General features: G+C 37.1%; 1 protein-coding gene across 1 annotated transcript; it reads right to left on the reverse strand.

The window, feature by feature from the left end:
* Positions 1 to 2304: 2304 nt before the first annotated feature.
* Positions 2305 to 9103, reverse strand: IBP2 (insulin-related peptide binding protein; the record flags this gene model as incomplete). Its single annotated transcript, NM_001252420.1, is given in 7 exon segments — positions 2305 to 2604; positions 3238 to 3377; positions 4307 to 4509; positions 5379 to 5541; positions 6513 to 6682; positions 8863 to 9006; positions 9076 to 9103. Coding segments are annotated over 5 exon segments (783 nt in total), but the record flags the coding sequence as incomplete, so codon positions are not given.
* Between the last annotated feature and the right edge of the window lie 1029 nt (positions 9104 to 10132).

Raw genomic sequence — 10132 nt, forward strand, 5'->3', positions numbered from 1 at the left:
TAATTTACGAGTCGTGCAGTGAAGTTCTAAACATTATAAAAAATATGTTTTTTGATTGATAAATGCGTGGCTTTCAATTATGTCATCATTTGAGCCCACTGAGTTTCTCGCCGGATCTTCTTAGTGGGTCACGTTTCCGATCCGGTGGTAGATTCTGTGAAGCACGGCTCTTGCTAGGGTTCGTGTTAGCAACGTCGTCAGGTTTGAGCCCCGTGAGCTTACCTACTAATTTAGCCTCTCAAGGCTCTCGGCTTAGGTAGGAAGAAAAAAATATATTATTATCATCATTTGACAATGAGTTGACAATACCGGAGACTGTGTTGTGGTCTATATAAATCTATAATCTGTTCCTTTAAGTATCGTTAAAAGCGAATAAAGAATTCTCCGGAGAAACTATTACCTATAGCTTTCTCTAAGTTCACAACGGTCGCAAACCGGCGTTTACTTGTTGTTTTTAAGACCACATTAATATCTTATTATTTTTGGCGCGAAGACATAGTTTTTTTCAATTTGAAGAGTGGGGCAGTTTTTATACAATGGATGCTTGGAGGTAGACGGCATTGTGATGTCTGTTAGTTCCTGTACCCTTATAGCGCCAGGCCAGATACGTCGAGATTCGAGATTCTTATAGAAAACTACGGCTCATATAATGAAACGAAAGAAAATGACATGAAAAAATTAAAATTTGGTACTCAGACTTTTCGAAGCCATGTCCAGCCCTTATACAAACTTCTGCTATTTCGTTGATGATAGACGACTAATTGTGTTTTTTTTTACACAATCAAGTCTCAATAACCGTACAATTGCAATTTGAGTAATGTAGGGCTATCGGTCATTAATAAAATTCTATTCAAAATGCTAGTACTGTAAAGTATTTCTCATGTAAATCCGATCATAAAAACATCAAATTTTTTACATCAGATAAGATTTTACATATCAGATAATCACTTAGATCTGTAAGAATAAGAGGTAATGGATAGTAATAACAGTGTCAGAAGCTAAAAATTACAATTATTATTGCTACATTCAAATAATAATTACATCAACAAATATAACGTTAATGTGTAATATAATTTTTCGTTATTTATGTCGTACACAAAACGATTTCTTTGCAACTATGTTTGTTAGTGTCTTATCGTTTTGTTACCCGATAGACAAACGGTCAACTAGATGACCATGGACACCAAAAAGAGTGTCGCTGTTAAACTAAGCCGAGGTTCCAGTATTAGAATAACTTCTGGGTTGCCGATTAGTCAAGTGTAAATGCCTTATCTAAAGGGCGATACAACTATGCAAGCAATCTATTCACAATCCATCTAGAAAAACGACTATGTCTGACGCGAAATAAGTAATGAAGTACATTGAGCTAGTGACGACGCACGAGCTATCTTTGGTTTAATATTATTACGGTCACTCAAAACAATCTGTGGATAGGTCTTCAACCGCGGATAGGGAACCATTTGTACTAGGCGCCCAGAATTACGAAGAGTTCTCAGCGAACAGTTAGCAGCCCCATCTGTGTTTATACTGTGGAATTAAACAGCAGAAAGTTTTCTGGAATCTCTGGATGGAGTTTTAAGATTAGGTCGGGATTAACTGGGAACAGCCAGATCTCGGATTTCCCTACTAGGATCACATAAGCTTGCTATGTAATTTTCAGATTTTAAGACGATTATAAGACGAAGAAAGAATACAGTAAAATAAACTACTTTTTAAAATTAATTTCTTTTATCATATCTTGTTCAATAGTATTTGAGAAGTATGTAGGTATATACTTGATTTTAATTATTAATTAATTAATTTGATCAATCCCAATTTTAGGTAAATAATAAGAAGAAAAAAAGAATTATAAAAAAGGAAAAAGAAAATCCAATATAAACAACAAACGTTCTAGAAAGATTCGGAACTGACAATACTAGGACCACATGGCTTAAGAAGAGTATTATTAAATCCAATTTATTACTTCGCCAAACCAGTCTACGTTTTACCCATTCATTCGCTATCTTGTATTCTGCTTCCTCACTTTTAACTTTAATTGTATAAGGTTCAGTCTGCATTGATTTCGGAAGACATTTTACCAGGACTACATATATTTGTAAGAGGTTAATACAGAATTAATACATCTATGGTCCTGGATTTTCATCAGCAGATGGCGCTACATGCTGCTTATTATTTTGTTGTATTTTTAAATATTTCCGATGAAACCAATAAATAAAAAATTCACATTGTCTTAAATTATCACTATATCAAATTAAAAGATAAGTTCTGTTACTGCTCAGAGGAAAATAAAAAAGGAATGTATTCGCGTTATAAAACATTTATTTTAATCACAGAAGATCATTATAATCAACATTCGTCTAAATTTTATGTACGTAATTAATTATTTAACAATAAGTTTAAATAAAAACAACGTATAAACTAAAAATTAATTTCGTCTAATCTCGGACATAAGTACAAATGTATTTTCAAACTAATAAATTAAAATAAACTTAGTGACTCACAATAATTTAACAGTAATTAATAATATTATACTTAAAAAGTAGGAACATCGATTTCTTTTGAAACTTTCGGCGGGCATTGGCGTGGTCGTACATATTTATTTTCCTGAAAAGAGAGAATAAATTTGTTCGAAAATTAAACAAAAACGGTTGACTAGTACTTGCTAATAGATGGCGTTGTATATAAATTAGGTATTTGGTTGTAACATTATGAAAGTCAAACGAAGCAATGTCATTGAAGAATCATTCTCAGAGATAGATAGTGGAAAAAACTGAAGCTTTCAAGACTATTTTGTCAAATTATCTCGTTGGCTAAATATATCGAGAGTTAAAAGGCTAAAATTTGGTTTAATACGCGACATTTAGGTATCTGTGTAATTAAAGGGCCTTTTTATTTTTTGATTAAGATCAACAATTGAATGTTTTTTATTGAATTACAATTAAGTTGACTCCGTACAATTTCTTTCAAATAGCTGAAGAAGTTTTTTTGTTATATTATTTTTTCCAAACTCCGTACAGCACTCCAGTGAAGTTGTAAAAATGTCGCTTAAACCAAATACCCTTTCACGGTTGGATATTTAAATTTGCCTTTTTTTACTCGCTCTTTCGTTTCAATGAGTTTCAAATTAAAATGGCGTTAAAGAGTTTTTTATAAGAATATTTTAAGTAAAGTTTTTACTTAAAATAGCTAGGTTGTATATTTTACGGATAGATGGCGCTATCATCAAATTAAAAGTACCTTTTCTACTTGCTTGGCTTGACCGGGTAAATGAAGGTGGAACCGGTGTCCTTGCCGTAAATGTTTTTAGCCACGCACGTGTAGTTGCCCATGTCGGACCACTTGAGGCCGCTGATGTACAGGTCCCCGGACGGCAGCACCTGATTGAGAAGAAAATATAGTCCCATCAATTTTCGCGTAAATAGAAAGCAAATCACCTCAATATTAAACAGAAACCTCCAGAAATGATGGTAATTATCGGGAATCGAGCCCGTGCTCAACTCGAAGTCAGGGCTAAAATCCACTGAGTCAACAAGTCGATCAAAAGCAACATAAGCTATTCAACAAAATGCGCGGGAAGCACTAAAAAACATGGCGTCTCACATTGCTTTACGTAAATGAATTTCCGCGAATCTAATTACACTTTATCGCATGAATCCGAAACTTTAATGTGAGCCACAATACAATTACACCGATAATTCACTCCAGGTAATTAATCAACAAGAAATTTTCACGGAAGCGTTAATAAGCTTTTTTTTTTCTACGTAAGTTGATAGCCCTGAGAGGCTATTTCAGCGTAACCTTAACTAGTAGGTGAGCTCACGGGGCTCAAACCTCACGACGTTGCTAACACGAACCCGAGCAAGAGCCGTGCTTCACAAAATCTACCACCGGATCGGGAACGCGAACCACTGAGAAGATACGGCGAGAAACTCAGTGGGTTGTGTTTGTGGGTTAATTTACTCGTCGAGCCCTTCGTCGTAAGCGACGGGTTCGGCGAGAACGATGACCGGTACCTAAAAGCACATTCTGTCCGCAGGATCGGGAATGTAGTTACCGGCGAAGTGGCGGCACGTTAATAAGCAATTAATACAAGCTGCATCTAGAACAATTTACTCATTCGCGAAGCAGCTACTCTTGAGCTGTTAGGTCTCCTTCGGAGGCGCTCGGGTAGCTGTTAGCAAATCCTACCCCTCCTGGCTGAGCCCTTGCTCGCCCACCTGTCCTTGTGAAACTGGAAAGGCCTCAGGGCCACCAGTACACTCAATCATAAAAAAAAGTACAATTTATATCGTCATTCAACGCTTACTCTTATCCTGCCAAAGGTCTCGTAGACCAGGTTGTTGTCGCCATATTGCCAGTACACCTGGGTCTTGGCGTAGCTGAACACCCTGCAGGGAAGCAGCAGGTCGGTCCCGATGTTCTGGAAGACCGCGCTGTAGTGCAGAGTGATTGTGGGCTTGATGGGCTTGAAGAGAAGCTTCTCCAAGCTTAATAAGTCCTCCTCGTCACCTGAAGAGGCCGAGACTGGTTAGGCAAGTAACGTCGAAGGATCTAGAAACTTAACCGCATAATATTACGATACATTATACGATATACGATACATTATAATGTATTAACTTTAGTTTTGATTTTAAATTGAATAAGATATTTTAATACAACGATTCATTTTGTTATGTTTTATTGCAAACCTACGTACCAAAAAAATGCTATATGTTGTCTTATCGTCAAGGCTAATACATATATACTAATATATAAATCTACAGTGGTTTTTACGGATGTTCCGTTATAACTACTGAACCGTGCATCCGATTGACTTGAAACTTGGTATCCATGTAGAAAATACATGTACATAATGGATTGGCTAATATTTATATGAGTGTTGGACTCCCTACACCAGTTGCGGGGGCGTTAATTATGAGAATCTTTGTCGGGGTGAGAAATAATAATGTTAATTTTAAATGCCCAGCGAAGCGGACGGGTACAGCTAATTATACAATAATAATGTAAGGAAATACATTGAATTGCGTTCTAGTAAAATCTACCGGCAAATCAAAAAATTTGCAAAAAAACCTCGTATTTATATTATAACATATATAGTGCTAAGACGTCTTGTGAGTACTCACGGGTAGGTACCACCACTCTGCCTATTTCTGCCGTGAAGCAGTAATGCGTTTCGGCTTGAAAGGCGGAACAGCCATAGTTAAAAGTGAGACCTTAGCACTCATGCCTCAAGGTGGGTGATGGATTTACGTAGTAGATGTCTATGGGCTCCGTTAACCACGATGACATCAGGTGGGCTGTGAGCTCGTCCATCCATCTCAGCAATAAACAAAAAAAAAACCAAAATTCCCTCGTGTGCTTCCGTGAGCTCTACTCACCGTCAGTGTACACAGTGGTGGTGGCGCTGTCTCGCTTGAGCCCCGCGCTGGCCGCGCAGGTATACCGGTCGCCATCAGTGGGAGCGACCACGACCAGCTTGCTGACGATCTTGGCGAAGCTCTCCGGGTCGGTCAGGATGACTTCGTTAGTTGCCTCTTCGTACTAAACAAAAAATAAATCGATCAGTACCTTCACGCTGTATTTTTTTGTCCATTCCCGATCCTGCGGACAGAATGGAAAGCAGTCGACGTCGCCCAAAACACGTCATCTCGGATCCTCCCGATCCACTAACGGTGCTTCTAGGTACTTCAAGCACCGGTCACCGTTCTCGTCGAACCCGTCGCTTGCGACGAAGGGCTCGACGAGTAAATTAACTCTCAGACACAGCCCACTGAGTTTCTCGCCGGATCTTCTCAGTGGGTCGCGTTTCTGATCCGGTGGTAGATTCTGCGAAGCACGACTCTTGCTAGGGTTCGTGTTAGCATCGTCGTCAGGTTTGAGCCCCGTGAGCTCACCTACAAACGTTAGGGCGAAGCTGAAATAGCCTCTCAAGGCTATCAGCATAGGTAGGAAAAAGAAAAGTCGTTTTTCCTGAACGCCACGATGCAATCCTGGAGAAGGATCTAGAAAATTATTTTCCAAATATCAAGCGGGAATGTTCTTTTTTAATACCTACGCTTTTATTAGCTTCAGACGTATGTATGGAAATTTGTTGTAATGGAATCTTTGAACATGATTTTGACCCCCTTCAAAACGTTGGATTAACTCGAAATTTGGCATTCTTATTAAGGACCGATGCCAATTCAATAGCATTGAATTCAAAGCACCCCCACGCTTTTTTTACCATTATATTATTATTATTATTATATACCTTGAGATGCCACCACCAGCCAAATTTTTTTTTTATTGCTTGGGTGGATAGACGAGCTCACAGCCCACCTGGTGTTAAGTGGTTACTGGAGCCCATAGACATCTACAACGTAAATGCGTCACCTACCTTGAGATATAAGTTCTAGGGTCTCAAGTTTGGTTACAACGGCCAAATGGTGCCACACTGCTCTATAGTGACTAGGATCACATAAGTTTACAGAGTTCCAAATCTTATGAAAATATGGGCTTAGCCAATAACTTACTTCCTCTATCGGTTCCCCGTTCTTCAGCCATTCGACGATCGGCGCTGGTTTCCCTATGATCAGACATTCCAGCTCTAATTGCGAGCCAGTGGTATGATGCACGGTGTCGGGAGGCGCCTGCGATATATGCGCGAAGTTCTTCAGAACCCTACGCTTGGGAACGGAAGGCGCTGTGGAAAACATTATTATTACTGGTCACATTATTACTGGTGGTAGGACCTCTTGTGAGTCCGCGCGGGTGGGTACCACCACCCTGCCTATTTCTGCCGTGAAACAGTAATGCGTTTTGGTTTGAAGGGTGGGGCAGCCGTTGTAACTATACTTGAGACCTTAGAACTTATATCTCAAGGTGGGTGGCGCATTTACGTTGTAAATGTCTATGGGCTCCAGTAATCACTTAACACCAGGTGGGCTGTGAGCTCGTTCACACATCTAAGCAATAAAAAATATAAATAAAATATGGTGAAACAGCAAACTTCGCCTAATATTATAGCTGCTTGCTTATATACAACTTGCTGATGGCTCCACTTTCAATTAGTCATGTAACAACGGCACTAAAATAACTTTGACAAATACTTTTGCAGTAATCTTTAAACATACTAAAACAGTTTCCTCATTTATATCAGATACTAGCTGACCCGGCAGACTTCGTAGTGCCTCAAACGATAAATAAAAGACCTAAACTTTTGTATTAAATAAACTTAAAACAAACAAAAGGAATCCCTCCGACGGGGGATACATCAAAGGAAAAACAAAATTGTTATTTCTATTTAATTCCCAGCATTTTCATATTTATCTACCTTTTAAGCCCTCTGTGGACTTCCACAAATAATTCAAGACCAAAATTAGCCAAATCGGTGCAGCCGTTCTCGAGTTTTAGCGAGACTAACGAACAGCAATTCATTTTTATATTTATAGATAGATTAATTAATGGACGATTAATATCTAATTACTGAAGGCGAAATAACAAGGTTTCGTGTTCCTAACTGATGCTAACCGTTGATAATGGGGTCAATCAGGGGTAAGCCGAGAAGAATGTTGTCATTTTTACTACACTACAACTAAAGAGGTATTATTAATTAGATGAGGGGCTACGATCAAAGCTTGCGCGTGCTTATCACTATCTTTAAAGAAAGACTCTGTGGGCTGTGACCGCTCGGGTAGGTACCACCGCCCTGCCTATTTCTGCCGTGAAGCAGTAATGCGCTTCGGTTTGAAGGGTGGAGCAGCTGTTGTAACTATACTGAGACCTTAGAACTTATATCTCAAGGTGGGTGGCGCATTTACGTTGAAGATGTCTATGGGTTCCAGTAAACATTTAACACCAGGTGGGCTGTGAGCTCGTCCACCCATCTAATAATAAATTTACGTAGAAAGTGAAGATATTTTTGAATTATAGAATGTTAAGGAGCTATTTAAAACCCTATTTTGAAACATTCTTTATTGTTGCTCCACTTGCATTGGTCTTACCGAGATGTTATATAGTCTATAGCCTTCCTCAATAAATGGGCTATCTAATACTGAAAGAATTTTTCAAATCGGACCAGTAGTTCCTGAGATTAACGCGTTCAAAGAAACAAACTGTTCAGCTTTATAATATTAGTACAGATTGAATATTTGGGGCATGAAAAAAATGCTCTTCTGTTACTTAAATACACACAATATATAATATTACCTATAGCTGAAATGTATTTCCGTCTATGGTTAAGAATTTAGTAGAACAATATTAACAAAAAAAAACACTTTTGAAAGTCAAAGCAGAAAAAAGTTAATTTTAAAGTATGATAACACTGAATATTGGTGACAAGATCAAATGGAACACAGTTTTTTTTTTATTGTTAAATCTAAATCCGTTTTAAATTTATAATGTAATGTGACCGGCCGGGCTATTTGCAAGTCGATTCGGAGAAATTATCAGCTTCATACATAAAATATAGACATATTAAATTGTATGGAATAAAATTTTATAGAAATTCACCGATACCTACTTTTAGATTGAGTTATCTTTTTGAAAACAGAACATTTTCAACATTTTGACGCTTGGATATGAAGGCATTTATTTATAAAATGTAATGAAAAAACAATATGTTTCATTCAAGTGATATTTTGATCTACTTAAGTGATGATATCATTGTTTCATTATTTTAAATAGAATTTTTATACTTTAAAGTAAATAAATTGTGCCATTTCAATAATTGCATTTAAATAGGATATTTTGTATTTCCATTAACAGATGGCGCTAAAATAATGTTTTTACAAAAACATTTTGTTCTAACTTTTTACAAACACTAATAAACAGTACTGAATTATTTTCGTACTGTACGCATACGTTATACAAAAAAACACTTACCACTGGATAGGCTGTTGTCCAATTTCGTGCTATCAATAGCGCTCGCATTGAGGCCGCATTGCAGCGAAACTAGCGCCACCAACACCAATTGGGCCGACATTATGCTGATCATTTTTCTGCTCGACGCTAGATGACACTAGTAACCTGGAACAAATTGCTTGATAAGGTTTTTGTTGTAAAAAGGACATTGAAATTCATAGCTAAATAGACAACCTTGCCGGTCTGAAGCCGTTGCTGTTGTAATACTATGTTTGATATCAAACCGCTTTATATAGGATAGATTGTGTGAGTGATGTTAAACACGTAATGTTAGATTATTTTTTCATCAGACTATTTCCATGAGTCGAACGTATAAATAAAGCAGAAAATAATTCTGTTAAGGACAAGAAATAAAATATCGCTTTTACCTACCTGATCACGATTGAAAAAAAATGCTTATTTATAGTAGAGTTTTACAATTACAAAGTAACGAAATAACAATCACACGCACTAGGGCATCAGGTTATGCAAGATGTCGTCTGAGTCATAGCACTGAGATTGTGCACTTGTGCAGTATTGAGTGCGCTTCCGCGACCTTGTGGGTGCATTTCGTCCCCACTCATGGGCCCTTAAGCCCCAACAAGTGACATTTCTGACCCCGCCCATTGCCACAAGTTTATTAACGGATTTCCTCATTTCTAAATTACAAATGTATATAACTCAAATCGCTTTGTACTTATTATAACAGCAGCGTATATTAATACGCTTTTATTAGCTTCAGACGTAGGTTGTATGTATGTTAGTATGTAACGGAATCTTTGAATATGCTTTTGACCCCCTTCAAAATGTCGGATTAACTCGAAATTTGGTATACTTAATAAGGACCGAAAAACATTGAAAAAAAATATATATGTATTGAAAAAATTGAAATAAAACTAAAAAATAGAAAATAAATTTTAATAAATTTGAAAAAAAAATAGTGTAAGAAAAAATGATTTTATTGTAAAAAAACCGTGGTGTAATACTGGCGTATATTATAACATATTATACTATGATAAGATCGTGGAGTACTTGAAAGTAACATTTGGCGAATTCAAGTGCTTATTTTTATTCAGTAGTATTGGATTTTTTCAATCTTTGATATTTTAAGTTAAATCTCATTTTATAAATGCGTCTTGGATTGTGTGATTCGCTGTGCCCATTTATTATAGTAACTGAGCAAGGTTCGTACGAAATTTTCTAGAACGAATGTGATATTATGTTTTATATCGAATTACATTTCATTGTTGGG

This window comes from Bombyx mori, chromosome 24 (assembly GCF_030269925.1).
Source record: "Bombyx mori chromosome 24, ASM3026992v2".
NCBI classification, from domain to species: Eukaryota; Metazoa; Arthropoda; class Insecta; order Lepidoptera; family Bombycidae; genus Bombyx; species Bombyx mori.